Source organism: Pelmatolapia mariae, linkage group LG10_11 (genome assembly GCF_036321145.2).
Source record: "Pelmatolapia mariae isolate MD_Pm_ZW linkage group LG10_11, Pm_UMD_F_2, whole genome shotgun sequence".
Taxonomy (NCBI): domain Eukaryota; kingdom Metazoa; phylum Chordata; class Actinopteri; order Cichliformes; family Cichlidae; genus Pelmatolapia; species Pelmatolapia mariae.
In genome coordinates, this window is record NC_086236.1 from 20,548,499 (window position 1) to 20,570,248 (window position 21,750).

Consider the following 21,750-nt stretch of genomic DNA (forward strand, 5'->3'; position numbering starts at 1 on the left):
ACTCTGGAAATGCTTCTAACAAGGTAAGCAAAGCTACCTTTGTAAGTTTAATTAAACAAGTATAATGAAAAAAACAAATGCAGATGTTGAAGGACCTCTCAGTCATTACTGTGACATTAATTAGCAAGCAACTACGAAGAAAGAACCATTTCACGAGGATTAGGATTTGCTAAATTTGTTTTTGCATGAAAAGTACAGCATTATGAAGCCTGTTGTAATGAGGGATTAGACCAAGGTCAGTGCTGCTGAAGAGATGCAAAACCCACCAGGACCGCTCGTGTCCTTTCTTTCGAAGATTTTGACGCTTGCCTTATCATCCCAGTAGCTCTCAGTGCGTCATTACTCTGTGCTTACAACTGAAAATCTGAAGAGGAAATAACACAATGATAGTGTGTTTGCACATGGCAGTGCATGTTGCGTAAGGTTCCCCTATATGTTTGAGTGATTTCGCTGCACCTTGTGAGGTGGCTATTCTTATCTCTTGTTCACAGACCTGTTTGTTTTTTTTTTTTTGGATGCTGCACTCTCTTGGCATCTAAGCATGCCCCACTATGGCCTTTGTCCGCACGGATCGATGGGAGGCCCACGTGCAGCATACTGTAGATGAACAACTCGGACGACTCACCTGCTGTGCCAAAAGATTTTTGCTGGCTTAAAGCATTCCTCACACAAATAAGGCTAATTCCTGCACCAGTTAAAACACAGCCAAGACCAAATATAGCATGTAGGGTACCATTTTTGTCATCTCTGGGGTGGGGGGGAGGCAATTTAGATAATGCATAGATTAGTCTATTTCTGTTGATGCAAGGCCAGCAGGGTAGAGATTTGCTGCAGAATAGTGTATGAGTGATATGAAGGAAATTTTTTAAAAAGCATCTGGTCAGTATTTCTTTTTTTTTTCCGTCATTGTTGTTTTCATGCATTCTGCATTTGGGGATTGTCTCCATGTCAAGCTTTAATCCAATAAACACTCTGATGTGCTCTCTTTGCAGCATGTCATTTAATAATGCGTGCCTGCTTGCTGTGAGCAGAGCCATGCCATCTTTGCTAATATTAACAATGATTAATGCTCGCTTCTGCAAATTGTGCAGCGATGAATCCTGTTTTAACTGTTGGTGAAAAGTACAAACCAAGAGCCGCATAAGTTTGAAATCCTGCACTGAGAAAATCAGTAACAAATCATGTATCATATAAATACTGCATCTAATAATATACCCAGATACACCATGTATATTTAATCAACACAGGCGTATGAGAAGACTGCAGATGAAGAAAATGTCATTTTTATCTTTGCTGTCATACTCCGAATGTAAGCGCCGCAAGCAGGACTTGAGAGAGTAGGTGTGTACAGGTGCACATCTCGAGTCGGTAACACTGATTTATCATGTGCAACAGTCCAGCACACCTTGTGCTGGTGTCCTGAGTCTGCTGGGCTGTCCTTTCACCAGAACCGGCAGTTCCTACCAGGGAGATGGATGTCTCGCTCGGATGCCAACTAAACAAATCTTCCTAGCGGCTCTCAATCCTCATTTCCGTTCAGTATGTGCACCTCATTAGAAATCAGTCCCGTTTGATTACGGTGACTGAAAATGCTGGCAATTCAGAGACAAGTGTCTCTTCTAAGAAAAAAAAAGGCACCTACGTAAAAAATACATTTCAAACATTATCAAAATGTATTAACGTTAAGGGCGTGGCGATCAGCGCCAGAGTACATTCAACTCTAAAATGGCATCATTTTAGAGATAAACACACTTATTTACCTTAGAGATATATGGCATATAAGACTTAATAAACCTCAGAGCAGCTTTCTTGAGAAATATATGCACTGCCAGGAGAGGAAAATATAGAATGTATAAATATTAAGGCAAAGCATTTCTGTACAGTTGCTTTCTCTGTGATGCAGTATATAAATGCAACCCCTATTGTGTGACACCCACGTACTCGGCAGACCTTTCTAGTCACCTTGAGCACAGTGATTATATATACAATGAGCATTCCGCACATTAGGCCCTTTTTCATCAGTGACCTTGTGACCAGTGATAGTATATCTCCGTTCAGCTTAATTTGTAGGATGTCAGAACTGCAGTCCAAACTGACAATAACAACCTGATAATAACCGAAACACACTCTCACCCACTGATGCTGCGGTAATAGCCTCTGCAAATAAGAGCATCATGGCAAACAAATTATGCTCATCATTATGCTCATTATATAACAATGCATTGTCTTACCTTCTACTTCTCTCTGGACAGCTGCAGGAGTGAATGAAAGACAGACATGTTTAATCTTGACAGAATATGAAGAATTAATCCACAGCCAGATTACTATCTGCATCTCATCGAACATTGATGGGTATGCCATGCCTTCCTCGAGCTTCTTCTTTATGTCACAACATGCATGCTGGTGACACATGATTTACCCAGAGCCCTGAAAGTCGGTAATTTGTTCGCTCAGTATAATGATAGTATTGTATCACATCTGTGATGGATAATGTCCCATATGCGTGATCTCAGATATGATCTAAAGAAAACCTGCCAGGATTCGTTTTAGCCACTAAGGACATCGCATGGACTCTTGGAAGAAGGCTGCGAAGCTTCTGAGCTAAGCAAACAGTCATGAGTAACATTTATAAGAGGGACCCTAATGTGTTTTTGCAAAGTGGAAAAGATTTTAATCACTTCCATTTTCTGATCTTTATACCTTAGGTAACGAGAAGTGTCTAAGCTCCTTTAAAACACTTCTTTTCTCCTTTTATTTTAAGCAGATTTTCCAAAATAAGAAAAGGGGCTCCATTTGGTGGCCTGTTCAACGTGCCAGTGTTGAAAACATGCAAACAGCTATCACATTAGAAAGCTGTTATCCTTTGACTTGTGAAGATAACTGCTGAGAGAGCTGAGCTCAGGCAGGCGAGCGGCTTCTAAGCAGTGCTGTAGTGTACTCTGGCCTGGATTGCGGTTAAGTGGGCTTTATTGATTATCCTCAGGAGCTCAGTGAAGGTATGCACTGTATATCTGGAAGGCATGTGAAAATATGTGAACTATTTATACTTTAGACATCGCTGAACAGCTCACAATTCTAATTGCAGACTTTGTAACTTTCATGCTTGCGGTGTTATCACACTGTATTTTGACTTTTATCATTTACCCTTACAACTGTGTCTGCCTCAGTCAGACAATCTCTTTTTTAATCTGAAAGAAGCACAATTTAAATAAAATCTTACTGCCTTTATGTCATGGAAACACATGGTATTTTTCTCACCTTCTTGGCAGTACCTTCCCCTGTAGCCAGTACTGATACAGTCGCAGAAAACCTCTCCCTGGTCGATGGAGCACAGGCCTTTGTTGCTGCATGGAGAATGTGTGTCACATATATACTCCAGATCATTATGGACAGCTTGACCATCCATCAGTATTGGTAGCGCTTCTCCTAGTTTCAAATTGGCAATAAAGCCCTGGAAGGGTGGCTCATATTTGACAGTGCTGGAAGTCAGGGCCGAGAGGCGCACGTCAGGTGAGATTCCCCCTACGTAGAGGTCACTAACCACTACCATCTCTTTTCTCTTGGACTTCACCTCAGTCGCTTTCTCCTCGTTGTCCACCACCAGCTTGGTCTCTCTGTAATTACGAGCGAGAAGGACTCTGTGCCAGCGCTGGTCGTTGATGTGGGTCTCCGTGTGCAGGGAGGCGGGTTCTGCGCAATGAATGGTAAACCGCAACTGAAGCCTCCCATCCGCAATGAGAAGCTCCAGGAAGTCACAGTTTCCCCCGTCATCGAGATAGAGCACCAGGGCTTTGCTGATGTTGGTTTTGAGAATAAAGCTCAGCTCACCTGTTGTCTTAGCATCCCACTGGCCGTAACGTGTCCACTGACCAGGAACCCCCTCATATTCCAAAGCTATTCCTGTTAGCACCAATCCAGCTAACAATAACCAGGAAGCTGCTCCTTTACAGCTGCACATGATGCTGACTATCTATTATCTAGTGTAGGCCTCTAGTTCCAATGAATCCAACAGACAGCTGTGAGGAAAAGCTATCTATATATCTAGAATTGTTTTATAACCCTACAGTTTGCGGAAATAAGAGTTTCTTTAGCCTTGACTGTCTATCCTGATTCTTTTTGCCATCTCTCCTTGGGTGACACGTGACAGAGTGAACAGCCGAGGCACATCACAGAACACTTTGCATCTACTTTGGATTGGCTGAGAAAGAGAACAAACAGCACTGCATGATTCCTCGTCTTCGCCATCCAGTGTCTTGGCCTCCATCCAGCACTGTTCCTGTCAGTTCTTCATGGGTTAGCTAGGCACGCGGCCTAGGTACAGCCTCCATTCTCCTCAGCATCCCAACATCCTAAGACATGAAAGAAGAGCGTGCAATGAATAATTGGAAATACTGCACAGCACAGTCATTATGAATCACGTGGCAAATCAATTACCAAAGATAATGAAGCATCAAGAAGGGGAACATGGAGATGAAAGCAAAAGAGAATTGTCAGTGTTATGAAGAACTGAAAAGCCTGCCTTTAGCTCTGGTTCACATTATCACAGGTCACTTTCACCATCTACAGCCTAGAGATTCCAGCAAAAGGCCCTCAACACATGGCTTTAGCATACAGCCCTAATCCTGGCACCCCACCTTATTCCTTAGCTTTTAGGCAGAAAGGGAAACTGAGGGTCTCACTAGTTTTCTGAGAGCTGTGTTGATTTCCAAGAAGCTGGTGGGAAAAAAACAACTTATAAGCCCCCCCCCCCCCCCCCCCCCCCCCCCCCCCCCCGCACAGATGTTCCAGCACAATCCATGGCCTCGGTAACTTCAGTGATGTTGAGCCCCTAAAGCCTTCTGCGGTCCCTGGACTCAAGCTAAGACGTTACAGCTAAAAAATACATGCAGGCTAGAGGCTGGAGAGTGCTGAAAAGGAAAGGGTCTATGTTCGAAACAAACAAGCAAACAGCAAAATTCAATACTTTGTGATAACAAAAGAGGGTGTGCCTCTCAGGGCTAGGGACACAAACAAAGTTATGTACCAGTCGTCAGCTGTACTCGGAGCCTGCAATGACTCACTAAGACCGTTCAGTTTGGTGTCAAGCAGGATAAAATGATTTCTTAGGAAATTAGACATATTCCAAGTGGCAAAAAATTTATTTAAACAACGAGGGTAGTGTTTATTTATATTTTCATTACCCTGCAGAGAACAAAGCCAATAATAATGAATACAGACAAGTACAGCCTCAGCCTGTTGCAGCTTGTTTCTTTGTGCCAAAGAACTCCACTGCTACACAAAATCTATTAAAAACACATAAAAGAGCAATAGCACTATGTGATTCAATTAAGTGATCAAAACCACAATCAGCAGCTACAATCAATTACAACCAGTTTGAGTAAAAGAGTTGAGCGACAGTAGATCTGAAGGATGCTTATACTGCACGTCACATAGCGCGCGTCTGATGAAACTCACTATATGTTTGATTTTGAAAAGGAGGGTGTTGAGTGAATGTTGAGATGTCTGCGCTTAATATTCAAAAAATGTCCCAAAGTCACCCCATCTCAAGAGGGGGGGAAAAAACACAAAGAAATGGAGGTACTGTACTGATCCAGTCAGATCTAATGAGTCAGTCTCCAATAAAAACAGCCTACTGTCAATAATTTCCACAGTTACAGCTCCCGGGCTTTACAATAAAACATAAAATAGCTAATTTGTCTGAAAGAGGAAATAATCTTTGTTGTGTCAAACTGAGTTTTTTCTCATTTAAGGATGTTTCTCAACCAGGAGTAGAAGCATTTCACGCAAGTTTGGCCCAATTTCATCTCTGTCACAGAGAGAAATATAATGTGTGTTTGAGTCTGCTGGGAATTACAGCCTCTACTGGGTATCCTGCAGATGAGGGACTGCTACAGTTAGGTATATCTGCTAAAGGTAGATGTTGCAAGAAAGAGTGCATTACAGCAAATAAATCAAAGTTTTTCCCTAAAGCATGAGAAGGCTTCAGGCTGGAAGAATACCCTTCTGATAGACGGGTTTATCATGGGAATAGGAAGGTCATAAAAACTGACACCCTCCTCACAAGATGAATTGCAATTTGCCAGGGTCAGGTATGGCGTGTCAGATGCTTCACAGACTCTGTGTATATGCGGTCAACACTAGCTTGCTTTGATGTTTTAAAAAAAACATATTAGTATTTTGAGACACAAAGTAACAAGAAGGTATGTGCTACTAAAAGACATCATGCACATAAGTGTTGTGCTGCAAGTCCTGTATACTCATTACGAGTCATTTTCGCTCTAAGATATCACTACAATGTGTGGGCAGGTAGTATAAATAAATCTCGAGCAAGAGAAATTTCATATTATAGCGTATGACAAGTGCACAGTTTGACTGGCTGAATTTAAGCATGAGTTCTCAAAGTTAAAAGAGGATGAGCTGACATTTGAATATAAACCTAACTTCAAACAGTTAATGACATCTATATGAAACATCATTTCTCAAATAATCACACTTTTAAGTGCATTGGTTATGCCAAATGCATCCTTCTGTACGTGTATCTGAGCTGTGTGTCCCGTTAACCCACACCCTTTGCTCTCAACAATCTTACCAACACTCAACATTTCTGAAGCAGCATTAAGCCAACAGAGACAGGGTGGATGAAACATGCAAATCCTTATTTCGTGGAGGGACTATGAGATGCTAGTCAAGAAATGTAATTTTGTTGCACTTGTTGGAAAAAAAAATTTAAGCTGATTCAGCACAAATCTTGGGTATAAGTAAGTCTTGTCATGGATACTGTTAATTTCAAACTCCTACTAACATGACAATAAAAAAAGAACCATCACAGTGCTTTAAAAAACTCAATTCAGCCCAAACGCTGTGATAAATGGACTTACATAGCGCTTTAATGTATTATCTGAGCAGTCAGAACACTTTTACCCTTATACACAAGTTGATGGATCAGGGGCAACTCAGAGTTCAGCATTTTGTCCACGAATGCTTTAACATGTAGAGTAGAAGATCCAGGAATTGAACCAGAAACCTTCTGATTAGTAAACAACCTGCTCTACTTCCTCTAATTTTTTTTTCTGTGAAGATTTTGATCTTACTGAATGATATCACCGATTTATTGCTGACTTTAAAAAACAAAAAACAATAACAGTTCAATGAATTACATGCTTCAGAACACAAATTAGAGTCCTCAATGCATGTATGTGTGTGTGTGTGTGTGCTTGGACTTAGGTCAGCTACTCCCTGTTCAAATAGGCCTCACTATTGATCACAAAATAACGACGTCTCAATGTCTAAGCAAGGTGCTTACAGTTAAGCTTGTAAATTTTAATGGCTTTCCTCACTGGGTAACATGCACTTTCTTCATTAAAAGCAACAGGCCAATTACCCATCAGGGTCAGAATCTGGTCTGGGAGCCACTGGGGGTGCTCAATTAATCTCATTTAGTGGTGCCCTGAGCCAATTCGATGGCAAAACCAGATACATTATACACTTCTCTCTTCCACCACTGGAAGAAGACTGGTACATGGAATCTACCAAGGTCTGTCTGCACTGTCACTGGTTCACTTGCCAGAAAACAATAGCCTTTCTTTTCACCTGCCCTAAATTTTTCTTCACAATTTTGAGCTCTTGTTGTTATTTTTTCTGACAACTAAAATTATTTTGTTGCCATACTTTTCTGTCTATAAAAGAAACCTTGAATAAGTATTGATACCATAAAAGTGGGACGCATATAGTATAATTCTTACATGCATACATCTAACATGATGACTCTAGACTGCAGTATATTGCTATGGTGAAGTGATACGACAGCAAACATCACTGACACTTGATACAACGGCAAAGAGACACTGCTGTATTGTTTGCTTTTGATCATCATACATAATCGTATCAGTTAAATACACTCACTGGCCACCTTATTAAGTATATCTGTCCAGCTGCTTGTTAACACAAATCTCTAATCAGCCAGTCACATGACGTAAACTGGCAGGCAGATGACCTGCTGATGTTCAAACCGAGCATCAGAATGGGGAAGAAATGTCATTCTAGTGACTTTGAACAGGGCATGGCTGTTGGTGCCAGATGGGCTAGTCTGAGTATTTCAGAAAGTGCTGATCTACTGGGATTTTCCCACACAACCATCTCTAGGGTTTACAGAGACAGGTCCAGAAAAGAGCATTTTTGAAGCATGAGAAAATGCCTTTTGGATGCCAGAGGTCACACAGCAGACTGCTTGGAGGGTATAGAAAGGCAACAGTAATTCAGATCCACTCGTTACAACCAATCTATGCAGAAGAACACACTGAACCATGAAGCAGATGGGCACATTATGGGCCCCTTTGTACCAGCTGAGTCTGAATACCACAGCCAACCCGAGTACTGTTGCTGACCATGTCCATCCCTTTATGACAACAGTGTAGCCATCTTCTCATGTCTACTTCCAGCAGGTTAATACACCATGTCACAAAGCTCAAATCATGGATGTGCAGCTGATAAATCTGCAACAACAGTGTGATGCTATCATGTCAATATGGACCAAAATCTCTGAGGAATGTTTCCGGCACCTTGTTGAATCTGTGGTATGAAGAATTAAAGCAGTTCTGAAGGGAAAATAGGGTCACACCTAGAACGAGCAAGGTGTACCTAAACTAGTCGGTGACTGTACATGAAACTACTAGTACACAATTTGTTTTTATCTTTACACATATCATTTTCAAGAATTCTGGTTTGTTTTCTCAAGTTGTTCTCGGAACAAAACAACCGCACCAAGACCCTTAGGAGGAGGTGGTGTTGGTACGGTTCCAAACAAACTCCAGAGCAGTTCATTTATGGTTTGAACGTGATTTGATTCAGATCCGAACGAACTACCAGGCATACGTTACAAGTCTGAGCTAAAAAACATCCCGTAGCCACGTACGCTTCTATTCTAATTGTGGGAAAGTACTACAGATGTGCAAAGGCCCAGCAACTAGCCGTGAAATTAATGTAAATTCTGTTTTCCAATAATCCAGAATGCAGCACCCTCTTCATCTATTTACTTTTGTTGCTCCCGCCCCAGAGACATCTGAACTGAACATTCTCATTCTCGTTTGTAGTGATGCATTTTGGTTCCCTTGGAGTTCACAAACCAAACCACAGGAAAAAGCTAAAAATTTACAAACTCGTCAACTAATTCGGACCAGAGAAAACCAACTATAGGTGTGAAAGTGACCTAAAATAAGTGCTCACTATATAAATTACCACAGATATACAATCACAGAACTATTTACTTTGCATCAGACATTCCAGGTAGACTGAAGGTTATATAACAATCTCTATGACTAAAGCCTTAGTCATAAAGTTTTAGGTTGTGAATTAAATAAAAAAATTAACTAAAGTTCAACCTTAATGGATATTCAGTGTGTTGATAGCTTTTCCAAATCGCCACACACAAATTTGGGGAGAAAAGCTAACTGCTGTAGACAGTGGAGATGGGGAATAAAGGTGCACATTTTCAGACAATTTCTCCTGAGTAAAACACAGCTTGAGATAGAAGTTCATACCCTGACTTCTTTCTCCAGAAAGAGGCGCACAGCTGGTCAATCATTGTGGGAAGTGGGTGGACGAGACACATTACAAATGCACCATGTTTTACTCCAGCCTACACAGCTGGTGCTAATGAACGTACTTAAAAGTAAACATTGTTCAAAAATCGTATGGATAAAATGTAAATTATTACAACACAGCCCACAAATTAATAATCTCACAAGTTAATATTTTAACATCTGCTGGTTCTTTTTCTTTTCTTGCGACACATAGTTCAGACATACACTGCAGAAATGCATCAAGGACACAAATATGCAACAAACATGACAAATACAGCACACCAGCTTATGTCAGGAGGTTTGAATGCATGTATGTGTGCGTGTGTGTACGTAGACATCTTTGTGAGGACAGAAAATTGGCATGCCACTATACTTGTAGGGACCACCAGTGACTTATGGGAACAAAATGCCCGTCCCCTCGAGTTTGAAGGCATTTTTGAGGCTCAAAATGTGGTTTTAGTGTCAGGGTTACAATTAGGTTATGGTTAGATTTAGGCTGAGGGTTAGGGTTAAGCATTCATTTTTGACCGTTAGGATTAGGGTAAGCGGCTAGGGAAAGCATTATGTCAATTAGATGTCTTCACTAAGATATGAAAAGAATGTGTGTGTGTGCGTGCGTGCTTAGGACAGACAAATTGTGAGTGGGTGAGTGGCAATAAAATAAAAAAATAAAAAAGCAGAAAAAAAATGAAACCACCAATTCAAAATATAAAAAAGGCATGACAAGAAGAGACAGTAGGTGTGGATATAAATGTGGTGTGGCATTTGACAATTCAATTGCAGCAACAAGGAAAAACAACACTATTATCTATAGCTGATAATAATATTAATAAATGTTATTTTCCATCGTGCTGAGTGAAGGGTTTTTTTGAGAAATAAAATGATAATAAATAATAAAATAGCCTGAGTACTGCAGAATAAAAGAAAATAAATAAAGGAGAAAAGACAGTGCAGGGACGTGTTGCACCGGTGTACGCACACTGAAAATGCAATGTTGGCCCACAGAGCTGCTAAAGCAGAAAAAGGAGGAAGCGAGGCGACCACGAAGCATCCGAATAAATATAAACATAACAGGTAACAGGTAGAAATGTGAGAGATGTGGCGATGACTCAAGAGTTGATGCAGAGTACAGAAAACATAATAACAAAGTGGACTGTGAAAATAAGAGTATTACATTTCCATTCAGCAGACAGAAAATTTGTTTAGTTGGGAGAAATAAGAGAAAAGAAGCAAAGAAAAAAAATGGAAAGAAAGGAGGGATCCAGTATCAATCTCATGTAATTGGTTCAGTAATTGTTACAATGGACATTTGAATACATTATAAGGATGATATTCAACACTTTTGTTGTGTGGTCTAGCCTTAAGTTCCCTATGGTGAGAATGAAGATGAGTTACCAAATGACTTATGTGGAATGTCACTGCTGCTGGTATCCTAATCTATAATCACAAGCCACTGGCACTGATCATTAAAAAATGAGAGTAATGGGGTTGCCACATAAAACCTCCAATCCAACTTCCTCTTCCTAACAGATTAGATACTGTATTCTCTTAAATGGAACATTTGGGATCACATCAGGGTCACAACCAGCACTGCACTGCTAAAGAAATTCAGCATGAATGACTTGCTGGTAGTAAAAGTCAACCTGATACCCTGGGGAGGGACAGAGAAGTGGTCAGAGAGGCTACAGGTTCAGCAATTACTGCCTGAACGTGTACAGATTTCACACACACACACACACACACACACACACACACACACACACACACACACACACACACACACACACACACACACACACACTCAGGCTTGCAAGGGATAGGACTGAACTGTTTTTCTTGACTCCACAGCTGACACCAAACAGGAGGGATCATAGAGTGATACTCGGTATTATGCCAGCGAACACAGCGGTGAGCTTAAAGAAATTTTTTTGAATCTGGATAAACCGAATAAGCAGGTGAAAGAGCAAAACAGGAGTTCAACTGCGAAGTTACCAAAAGGAAAATGCTTAAGAATAACCTGCAAGAGATTGCAAAAAAGTGAGCCTGATATTCTGTTTAAAATGCATTGGTATGTTTCATTTAATCATACATGGAGTCTGTGTTTGCTTGTCACTGAGGCATTTAGACAGAGCTCAAGGTCTTCTTGTCTTCAAGTATGCCTCTGTTGCAGTGATTGGTTTCTTTTTTCACGCTTCAGTGAACTGCAAATGTTTCTGAAATTATTCCTCTTATCTAGAATTTATCCGAGCAGGTTCTTGGGTTACAATGACAATGAGTCCTGCATTTGCACCTAATGTACCACATGGTTATTTTTCTCCAGCTGTTTAGCTCTCCTCTTTCCATCCATCATTTTTTTCTATTAGAGGACCAGTGGAGGTTGAATATTCAGCCATTCTCCAAATGGAGCCTGCTAGACTATGAAAACAATTCCAATAGGCCTATAGAAGCAAATGTAAGGAAAACTGCACTCAATATGCATGCCCAATCTACTTGTGGCATGGGTCTGTGCACCTAGTGAAAGCACTCTGGCAAATATTGACTTCCTACTACACGTCTGTAATCCTCTGAGTGATGCTGGAAGCAAAATTAGGCATAAATTCGGATATTAATTACCAAAGTGAATTGCAAATATCTCATTAAGTATTTATGTTGACGTAAGATTCCATTCTAGAAATAATCTCTATTAGGGTGATGGGGGTCATTTGGAGTTACTCTGAAGTACTGTGCAAAAGTCTTGAGCCACCCCTCATTTCTTTATATTGTGCCTTGAAAAGGACAGCTATCTATTTAAACGAAATAAGTAGAAATAGAAATATAATACAAAAGACAAAAACAAAGTTTCTACAATGCTAGAAAGGTTGACCACCTTTATAAGGCAAGTTCCCTCGTTTATTAGTCTTCAGGAATAATTCTCCGGGCTTCTTGAAAGATATTCAAAGCTCTTGCTTGGATGTTGCCTGCCTTTTTGTTCTGTTCTCTGTCGAGATGATCCCATACTGCTTCGATAACGTTGAGTTCTGGGCTCTGGCGAGGCCATTCCATGCCTGATAGTGTTCCACTATGGGTTGTTTTTTTATACCCAGGTATGATTTCACTGCACACTGCCAATGTTATGCTAAAAAATAAAGCTGTTGCCAGTCAGCTTTCCAGATGGTAATGCATTATGGATCATAATCTGATAATACTTTTATATGTTCATAATTCCATCAATTTTGACAAAAATTCCAGCACCAGTGGCTGAAAATTTAGCCATCATCTATGACAGAGCCCCCACACTGTTACAGGCTATACATACACATTGTTGTACATTCTCTCCTGATGAAAATTTGAACCAAAACATTCACATTTGGATTCATCACCAAATAAAACCTGTTCAGGTTCTTGTGTAATTTGGCATACCCCAATCTTTTCTCCCTGTTTCCCTTCCTTAAGAATGGCTTCTTGACATCCACCCTTCCACTGAGACCATTTCTGATGAGGCTTTAGGGAACAGCAGATGGATCAACTGAAGGGCCAGATGCATCTTTAAGGTCTTTGCTGGATATTTTCCCCTATTTCTTAAGGACATGACTTTTAGATATTGCACCATTGCAGACAGTTTTTGAGGCCTTCCACTTCATCTTTTATCCTCCAACTGTCCATTTTTCCATTTTCTTTGCATTTGTTAAAAACACACTGCACTCCATGATGAGATATGCCAGGTTTTGGCTAACAGCTCTTTGGGAATCACCTTGTTGGTCTCACCCTGGAGAACTACTGCTCAAGACCACTTTAAAAAAAATTGCAAAAGAAAGTATTTCTCATTGCTATTAAATTATAAAGAAATGAGTAATGAACCAGGACTTTTGCACAGTGCTGTACCTTCTGTGTTACAGCACAGAAGGTACAGCACTGTCAAACTTGCTGATATTTACAGTAAGTGCAAAGGAAGATTTATCCCAGCTTTTTCAAAGAATGCTCTAATCTAAGAAAGCATGTTGAAATTTGTGGCATGCACCAGACTGTGGAGGCAAATACTAAACGATATAAGATTATTTAATGCTGCTAAAAATCCTTCCACATAATTCTGTCTGTTCTGTGCCTACTACGTTCATGGTCTTAAGTTTGACTGTCATGCACATCAGCATTTCTTCTGAGTGAAGAAACTACACCAAAACCTGAGCAGTGAGCTCAGAATTACTCTAAATTACAGACGGAAACAATGACACCAGTAATGATACACACTTTTAATTAACCAATTTGGAAGTAAAATCTAATCTGGCCTGGTGTGAAACAAAGACGGGTTTGACCTACATACACTAGGAATTTTTCTTTGATCTAGTTTGGATTGAAGATTGAAGCTCTCCTTTTAAAATACATTTTCATTAATTGCGTTTTGTTTTTTTTCTTTTTTTGCTGCGTTGCCATTTTAGCATAGGTTTTCATAAATGGAAGAGCTGTAGACAAAAAAAATGTTTTGCTTTGTTTGTTGTCTCATAATGAATCATTAATGTATCTGTCTAGTTGCATGTTTTAGTAATTACAGAGTGTAACAGCGAATTGATTTCTTCAAATAACCGTGAGACACAGATGGATGCCTCTTTTCAGACGTTTGTTCCTCTATGGGGAGACAAAAAAAAAGGAGTGCTGGTATTTATTAGGAATAGTCTGTAGTTGAGTAACTCAGACATCAAGGGACCGTCTTGTTCTGCACACTGAGATAGTACTGCTGCATACAGCAGCAGACAAAGAGAGTGAGCAGCCATGTTTTTTTTAAAGCTCAACAAAAAGTCCACAGCGTGTCAGCACTTTTGCTACCAAAATAAAAATGGACAATTTTCTAACAGACTTGAAAAAAATCTGAGCTTGCAGGGTTTTTAAATATATCTAAAAAAACCTATTTCCATCCATCTTTCAAGGCAAAAATATGATCTTTATCTTATGAATATACATTTTAAGGAATAAAAAAAATGCTACTACAGAGTCAAATCTCTCCTAAGCCAGTGGTTCACTTAGAGTAGATAAAATTCAGCACAGAGACAGACGGTAGACACGCAAATAAACAGACACGACTTCTATCCCCGCTTTTAAAACCACAAGCACAAAGATAACATCAGGGTGAGGCTGTTTGATGCCATAAATGTGATCTGAATCATCAACTATCTCATTAGCAGGTCACACTTTGTGTGCCTCAAAGGATGTTCTCAACATGACTTCCCTTCATACTGCACTCTTCTTCACCTTCTTGCTTCTCCTACACCACCATATGCAGCCCTTATATCAAGTCACATGACTAACAGTAGTTTGAAGACTATAGTTTTTCCACAGTGAAACGAGCGAGAAGGCGCATAGGAGACCAGCTAAGTCAAAGACATAGATTTTACTCCTCAGATATGTCTCAGTAAGATGATTAATTCATTACTCGATAGACAGAAGAGGAAAAAACACCCAATCGATAGCATTTATTTCATTCAAGTCTGTCCCATGTGATATTAAGCAGAGTATCTTCAAATAACATTCACAAAAGTGTACACATTCATGTAAATTTATGAGGATAAACCGTCAATACACTCATGAATAATTATAAATCTTTCTTGATGTATAAGCTCAAGGAGGTTCTGGTCATTTGAAAAAAAAGGGGGGAAAAATTACGGAGAAATTCTGCTGCCCTGAAATTCAAGTTTATTAATAGTATATGAATGCAAATATAAGCGAGGAGTAGGCAGCAGGGGGTTGTCACTCAGGCACTCATATTGCCTGGGGACCTACAGCAGTTACAAGGACAGCACCCGCCCTCCACCCTACAGCACCCAGGACGAAGCCACAGAAGGTTGCTCAGCTGTGTGGGATCACTCAAACAAGCTGCTACCTCAGTCTGGCCCAGATGAAGCTTTTTTTTTCCTTTTTTTTTTTACTGTGTTTACTAGGCGCCTATTTAAAAGTGGCCTCAGTGAGTTGTTGCTGGGTTTTGGGTTGGAATGAATTCTTCCTGTGTTTGCATGCCAACGACTCCTCAGTGAATCCCCACCAGCCTCGAAGAGGAGGTTTTCTTAATTAAGACTTGCATTATGAGATATTCAACCCCTCATTTCTGTTTTTCTTTGGTTTCTTTCAGTGTCTTTCAGAATGAAGAAGATCTATCTATCTATCTTCAATTTTGAAAGATCCTGCTTTACCCTCCCTTATAAGCTTAACAAATTTGCCACATAGACTTTTCTCATTGCAAGCCAGGAAATGCTATAATTGAGGCTATGTCATGATACACTCCAACAATTTCCATAAATAAAGCCAAAAATGTGACCTTTTAAAGTCATTTTGATGACACGTGCAATGGATGCTGTTACTCTGCAGAAAATTTTGTTGAGCTGTTTTCCTTGTACGATACTAAAAGTAGGATCTAAATCCAGGAACGCTTCACCCGTTGAAGTTCCAGCTGTTTCTATATGTTGTCACTTTCTGTGGTCCCTGAATTTTGATCACTTTACCGGGCACAACATGCAATCTGCAGGCATCCATGACAACCACTGCAATAAACCACATGTGCAAGGGCATTACGTATGCTAATGTAGACTGTGTTTTTGAATTTTTAAGCTGAAAAGCAGATTCAATATTGTTGAATATAAACACAACAATGCACAAATCCACATCAGAAAAGATAGAATCCTCTCAACTAGAGGGGTAGGAAGGTAGATGGAGAGAAAGTGAAGACATAATGGGACCAAGTTTAGCTGCAACCTCATAAACAGAAATGGAGGTCTGCTAGGAATCAAAAGAGTACAAAAGACTAAGTTCATACTAAAATCACTCTATAGCCAGAGCCTTCACAGGTTTGATGCGGTGCTCAAAAGCAGAAAAAATATACAAAATATAGTCTCACATTACATAATCTACCTAATTTCATCAATTACACATTTATTAAAAAAGACTGAAATGAAGCTGAGACAACACAAAGGAGGGAAAAAAGGAATAGTTGAATGCTACTGACAGCAGGCTCACCTGCTCACAATGACAAAGCTAACATAACATGGTAATCTGCAATGCTGCCTACATTCATCATCTTAGCCTGGAGACTTAGTAGTAAAATTAAACCCAAAGTATCGCTGAGGCTGATAAAACTGCAAATTAAAAAAAAAAGTACTGAACACACAAACGAGCTAGAAGTAAAATGCAATGAAAGTCACGGTAAATCACAAAAACTGCAAATGTAAAGCGCAGGCTGGGGGCTAAAAAAGTGAGTACAAATCATCCTCTGGAGACCAAGAATGTGAAATGTAAATGCTCCAACCGTTATCCATCCAAGAATGTTGACCCATATTCAGTTTCTTAAATTTATGTTTAGATTGTTTCATTTAAGCCACTTTATTTTACTTAATGCCATGACTTTTACTGAAGCTCTTTAGATAAAAGCAGAATGAATGTCTCACGAATTTCAGCCCTTGTTATGTGGCCGTGTTTCACTCGACTCATCCTTGAATTTATGGTTAACAGTGGCTCCATTACCTTCCAAAGGTCAAGTTAAATTACTTTGCAATATTTGCAACCAGTGCAGGTTATTTGTGAGGTGAGCGAGTGAGTAATTTGACAAGGGTGTTTATTTTCTTCTCTTGTTTTTTTTCTGCTACACCTACAGGGTAGGTGTACTTCAGAGAAGTCCGCAGCTTTTAACAATAAAAATCAAACTGTCTTTAATATATTTCCGTGATCGTTTGCCACTTTGTTTGAAGCATAGATCAAATACTAAATGTTACTGAAAGTAATTTTTTTATGGTTGAAAGACATGAGCGTGACAATACTAAAGTGCAATTTCCTGGATTTTGAATAGCAATAAATTGTGGCAGCTTTGGACATTATGCACTGAATGCCTTTTATGTTGTTTGTCTGACATGTGTTTTAGATTTAAGGACATTTAAAAGCTTTTTGTTAACCACTTCCACCCCCCCTCAGTTAGTGGATAATATCAATTATTTGTATTTTTTCCTTTCAATGGAAGGTTTTCTTTTATCAAAGAGCAATACTTCCCGAGTCCCCCCTATATCCAGTCTTTATGTGAACTATAATAGCTGCTGATGACTGTGGCTTCATATTTCCTACACACATAAAAGTGACATTACTTTTTCCATCAAACTATCAATAAAATAAAAGATAATAAGCAGATCTACACATGCATTTGATGGTCAAATGCTCAAGGGGTTCTCATTTTCCATTTATTAAATGCAACAGTGTGTAAACACTCCCAGCTTCTAATTTGGTGTCATCCAATTATCATCCCCAGTGATACCGTTTTCCTCCCAGCAGTGTGCATGAGACACTTAGGTGAGTCTCTTTCTCTTCACACGCGTTACCTTTTTGTCACTCAGCTTTTGTTTTAAGCCGCTGTTTGCTCACTTAACACAGTTCATCCTGTTTGTAACCCAAACATAATGCAGAGATGATTATTTGGTAAATTGGTAAATGGAACATCCTGGTGTTCTTTCATGCTTTTTGTGGGTATCTGTGTTGCTGTTCCAGGCTCTCAGCGCTCCTAGTGGCATCCATATTTTTCCACACTGCATGACAGTGTCCCGACTTCAAATGTATGTCATGTTGCAAACAACACTTTCTCTTCTTCTCCCAGCTTTATGAATCTTACATTTCATCCCTTCTACTTTTTCCTCAGTACTTTTTTTTTTTTTTTGGAGGCAGCTTCATTGGAATGAGTCAATCTTTTATGATGGGCATGCACTCATCTATAGTGGCTTGTGTAACATGAAACTTTAATTACTCATACATGACATCTAGGCCTACTTTTTTTATGATGAGGACACATCATCTACTTTGGCAGGTGGGCTAAGGGAGAGAATCGAGGTATTTCATCAGCAATGAGGGACTGCTTATTTTTATTTTATGTGTTAACAAAAAGTGTCAGGTTTGCAGTGTACGTTTTTGCAGTTGGCTATTGACGGTGATGAATCAAAAAAAATGCAAGAACTGATGCTGCACTGGTGGGATGGACGCCGTTTAGTTGCTGATTCTGCACCTGCTAAATAAAAGATGAGCTGATAAACAACATGGTACATATTGAACGTCAGTATTAGGCTTATCAGGTGCTTCTCCTATCTAATAGCCTCATTTTAGATGGTGTTTTATAACAGCGTGCTTGCTCGTGTTAACGTTTAGGAGAAAGGGTCATTGGCTGTCTTGTTATATCAAGACTAATATGAGAAAAGTGACACAATTCTCAAATCTATTTTTTGAGTGTACACTGCAGACTACACACTATAGTAGATTTAGGACAATTTACCATTTTAAAATCTATTCATTTTTATGGCTGTTTTTTCTTTAAATCTTGAAATGCACTGAATTTTACAATTTACGATAAAATTCTGACAAATGAGCTGGGGAAAAAATGACCAGGACATTTCCCATTATTTAAATGGATTTCTTTTTCAGTGTAGATAATCAACTGCAGCAACAGGCTAACTTCACTTAGTGTAAAGCCTGGAGCAGTAGTTTTATGGAGCCTAGACAGTAGCTGACAGCAAAATAATTTTCTACAGTTTGGTTTCATACCGACTAAATGCAACATGTCTTTTAGGGGAGCTTTACAGAGGTGCTGGAAGGAATATTTTGTTACCTCTGAAAAGAGCCAGGGTAGCCATTTTCCACCTGTTTCCGCACTATGTGGTAAGATAAGTTAGCTGGCTGCTGGCAGGAGTTTCATATTTACTGTAAAGACATGAGAGTGCTATCAATCTTCTCATCTCACTCTCAGCAAGAAAGCAAATAGGCAAAGCATTTCCAAAAGCACTGAATTCTTTTTTTTTAATGCAGCTGCATTTGGACTTTGGTATGCATTCTGTTAAATGAAAAATGTTTTAAAGAAAAAAATAAATGCTTATAGTCCTCAAACAGACACATTGTCAAATATGTCTTTCTGAATTTTCTACCAGCCTAAGGTATCACATTTGTGCCTTTTCAAGCTAGAAGCGTTTGCTATTGAGTTTTTATGTGTGTTTTGCTTTTCCTGTATTTGTGGAATGCTTTTTTAGCTCAGCTGCAAGCTTGAGCGGTACAATCACCGCCCTCATCAACATCTGCATCCGCACGACCGTCACCCTTGCCATTAGGCATATACTCCTCATCATCAACAAGGCCGTCATTATCCTCATCTTCATCAACCACTTGATCCTCTTCTTGACCGTTAACTCATATCTCTGCGTCAGCTGTTATCCCCATGATTTATATGTTGCATAATTCAAAGAGATGTATAAACGTTCCAGTATTTTCAGTGCTAAAAACGAGATGTTTGTGGCTGCTGTTCACACTGTGCGCTGCGCCGTTTGCTTTTATCAGACATGAAAGCAACCTTTTGAAAATATTGATTTTAATTGTAAATATTCCACAGAAACAATCAAGCCGCTTTCGTAGCATTTACGGTCATAGTCATGCTGTTGCTGTGCCCTTATTTTTCTTCACAATCTGCCAATTTGTCTAGCTGGGAAAGCTCTTAGAGACACAGGCCTGAAGAGAAAAAACTGTGTTTTTACTGCACCTTTAGATTTAAGTGTGATAAATATGAGCAGATATGGGCCTTTGGCTTGAACAACACTCAGGCAGAACAACCAATTTAAGGTATCTATCTACCTGCTGCAACACTATGTAGGCCATACATACTGGGTGCGTGTCAGCCGAGCATTAGTTTCCCCTTGTCTCAGTAGAACAGGGCCTGTAACAGATGACATTTTCACAAACCAGCAAGCCAGGTAATTAGGTAACTAACTACGTAACACTAGCTACAAGCATAAACATGGTACTCTTCACAGTACCCTCATTAAGCAAATGTAAATGTACTGTAGGCGTAGTAGGGATAAAATCCATGCACATCTGCTTGCTACACTGCTGTAACTGTAATGCCATTTGAAATGCTTTCCTCTGAGATGCAATTTGCTTGGGTTCCCACAGCAAAAAAAATGTGATTTAAATGACAAGACGGCAGGCATCTTCCAGCTTATTCGCTTACATGCAGCAAATGAGCCTGCATCACTGTCTCTGTCCAACCAAGCGGGATCAGAGCAACACCTTCATCGCACACTTAGGTGGAGGTTGGGTCGTGGCTATGAGAGGCTCAGCTCAGGCAAGACTCACTAACATCATTAGACAGATTTTTGTCCTGACATATCTTCTGTCAACATTCAGTTCTTCTACTTATATTTCAGTTTTCAGGGGGAAAAAAGAAGTTACATACAAGATTGTTTCAGAACAGAACCATTTGTCTGAAGCTTTATTTTATTAAAAAGATTCCAATTTTCTGCTCGCCACCCACTCCACTCAGTTTGAGCATACAATGACATGACTGATGTGTGTGGACGAGCAAAGAATGGCGTAGAGCGCCATTTAGCCAGACGCTGTCAATCTCACACAGGTAAGCTACAGTACAAATGAGTGGGAAAATCTTTCAGTTTATTCTGATGGATGTTTTTGATATTCCTGTGATAGTTTAATCTTTCGCTGTTCAGGCATTTTAGAAAAATGGCTCGTGTCTGAATGGTTGTTGAGAGCAAATTCAGCCCCATGTTAAAATAATGTGAGGGTGTGCATTAGTGAGGATGTGTTTGGATATCTGTTACAACTATATAATTTCTTTTACCCCATTTTACTAGAGATACACCAATCCACCAGCTAGGGACCAGAATCAGATGACTGTCTGGCCAGTCAACTTCGTGTATGTCACTTTTAATGCATGTGCAACACGAATGCAGACAAATAGTTGCAGCACACTCACAGCCCACATGCTAACATGTTGCTGGCTAGAAAGTGCCCAACTGTGAGTGAAGGCACATGGGGGACCATCACGAAAAACTCCTTTACCTAATTGCACACTTAAATAACACTCACCCAGCTGAAATGGACATTTTAAAGATACTAAAAAAGCTAGCTAGCTCTGAGCTAGCTAGAGTTAGCTCAGAGCTAGCCACATGCCACCAGGCTTGGTATAAGCAAAGGATCAACCCTGTTATAAGGAAAGATGATTGGAAAAGATAAGTGTTGATGTTCTGGGGAAGTTATAAACATATTGGAAAATAATATGAGTAACTGATGTTTGTTTTGTTATCTTATAAAAATCTATTGCAACTGCTTTTGTTTTATGAGGGAAAATGTTTCAGGTAAAGGTGGGTGTACAGCAACTAATGACTTGTACCTCTTACCAGTAGCA

The 21,750-nt window shown here is 39.7% G+C and overlaps 1 protein-coding gene across 7 annotated transcripts in view; it reads right to left on the reverse strand.

Moving 5' to 3' along the window:
- The window catches only part of LOC134637958 (neurexin-2-like), a 138,371-nt gene that overhangs the window by 109,250 nt on the left and 7,371 nt on the right, over nucleotides 1–21,750 (reverse strand). For all 7 annotated transcript variants that reach the window (XM_063488542.1, XM_063488538.1, XM_063488535.1 and 4 more), the window contains exons 2-3: nucleotides 3,259–4,349; nucleotides 2,232–2,252 (exon numbers count right to left, since the gene is read on the reverse strand). In XM_063488542.1, the coding sequence (XP_063344612.1) occupies nucleotides 2,232–2,252; nucleotides 3,259–3,958 (721 nt within the window). In that variant the 5' untranslated portion in view covers nucleotides 3,959–4,349. The remainder of the gene's footprint in view (nucleotides 1–2,231; nucleotides 2,253–3,258; nucleotides 4,350–21,750) is intronic.